This window comes from Atta colombica, unplaced genomic scaffold, assembly GCF_001594045.1.
Source record: "Atta colombica isolate Treedump-2 unplaced genomic scaffold, Acol1.0 scaffold76, whole genome shotgun sequence".
In the NCBI taxonomy this organism is placed as follows: domain Eukaryota; kingdom Metazoa; phylum Arthropoda; class Insecta; order Hymenoptera; family Formicidae; genus Atta; species Atta colombica.
Genome location: NW_017259568.1, coordinates 394469 through 396098, shown reverse-complemented (window position 1 = coordinate 396098; position 1630 = coordinate 394469). Strand labels below are relative to the sequence as shown.

Below are 1630 nucleotides of genomic sequence, written 5' to 3'. Positions count from 1 at the left end.
CTCTCTCTCTCTCTCTCTCTCTCTCTCTCTCTCTCTCTCTCTCTCTCTCTCTCTCTCTTCTGTGTCTTCGTCCCCGTCTCTCGTCGAGTAGCTCAGCCGCGCCGCAGCCATGCAGGCTCAACAGCAACCACAACAGCAGCAGGGTCACCAGCAGATAGCGGGCACGAGTGTGATACTGAAGATGAACGAGATTCAGCAGCTGTCGACTGTCGGTACGTTGACACCTTCGTAGATTTTTCGACCTTTCGAAAGATCGAAAAATCTATATCACATTTCTGCCCTTGCTTAAAAGGTTACAGGTTTTAACCTCTACTCTTGTACTCCCGATTTCCCGACTTGTCCTTTACACTCGTTTGCTCTTTACTCTTTATTCTTTTCTATGGTTGCGAAAAATATAAAATCATATGCTGCTCCAGCATTTTGTACGTCTCTTTTGTACGTTTATGTTCTTCCCCCTTCCGGAGCTTCAATGTCTTCTGCTTCATTTTCAGTACAGCTATTCGCGCAGTATATAACCTGCCTAACAAGCGCAGTTAAAGGAGATAAATGCGTATGTATATGCACACGCGCAACACATGAGCGTGTGCATCAGGCGAGCAAGCAAGCAAGACAAGCATATATGTGTGTACATTTTTCTACAAGGCATCTTACTTATGATCTTAATTCAGCGATAAATTCTCCATTTGGAGAAATCAATTAGAAATTGATTTTCTTAATTGTCAAGATTATCGTTTGTGCAAACTCATTTTAATCATCAGCGCAATTAAATTTTAAATTAATATATTTTATCAAAACCATTTCTTACATTAAATTAAAGAAAAAATATGAAGAATTCTATTTTTACCTCCAAAACTTATTTTTGCAAAAAATTGTTTTAGCTTTTTACTGCTTATAATTCAGAAATTGGAACTATTGAGATCTTGATGTCTTTGAAAGAAATATAATTTTCAAGTAAATCAATGATGTATCATTAAAATGAAAATCGAGATATATATATATATATATTTTTTTTTTTTTTTAATGTATAACATATATGCCTACATATATGCATGCCAAAAAATGTAAGAGAAAGTGCAAGTAAAATGAACTATTAGATATTGGCAGTTGAAAAAAAATTTTTTTTAATCATTTTAAATACTATATAACTGTATGCTATTACTAATATTTATAGGATAAATGTGTAAGGTTTATTATTTGAAGAGAATTTGATAGGATTTGAACAAAATTAGTATTGGTATTTCGTGCAAGTACTGTAAAAAATTACATGTGAATATCATATTGGACAGAAACATCTGTGATTTTAAACTCTATGTCTGAATATCTTTGTTAATAAAAATAAATGTAACTCTGATATTAAGATATATCACTCTGATATTTTGCATTAAATGTAACACGGTCATGTTATATATGTTATTGTAGTTTATTTTCCAATTTTATATGTTGTAGCTAGCGACTATGATGAGCAAAAAGAATTAATTATACATATTAAAGTAGTATTAGAAAAATTGAAAATCTCACGAGTTAAATAATATTTAATGCATTCGAATCTAAGACAAGTACATTCCAAAGTTTTTTTGAAATATAAAATAGCATTTTGAAATAAGATTTACGTTTGTGTCTATCATATTGT

At 31.9% G+C, this 1630-nt stretch overlaps 1 protein-coding gene across 2 annotated transcripts in view; it reads left to right on the top strand.

Annotated features, from left to right (window-relative positions):
• The first annotated feature begins 14 nt into the window (after positions 1–14).
• Positions 15–1630, top strand: part of LOC108692550 (UDP-N-acetylglucosamine--peptide N-acetylglucosaminyltransferase 110 kDa subunit) — a 16041-nt gene continuing 14425 nt past the window's right edge. The window contains exon 1 of one of the 2 annotated variants that reach the window (XM_018200858.1): positions 15–212. In XM_018200858.1, the coding sequence (XP_018056347.1) occupies positions 110–212 (103 nt within the window). In that variant the 5' untranslated portion in view covers positions 15–109. The remainder of the gene's footprint in view (positions 213–1630) is intronic. The other variant, XM_018200857.1, reaches the window with a different exon arrangement.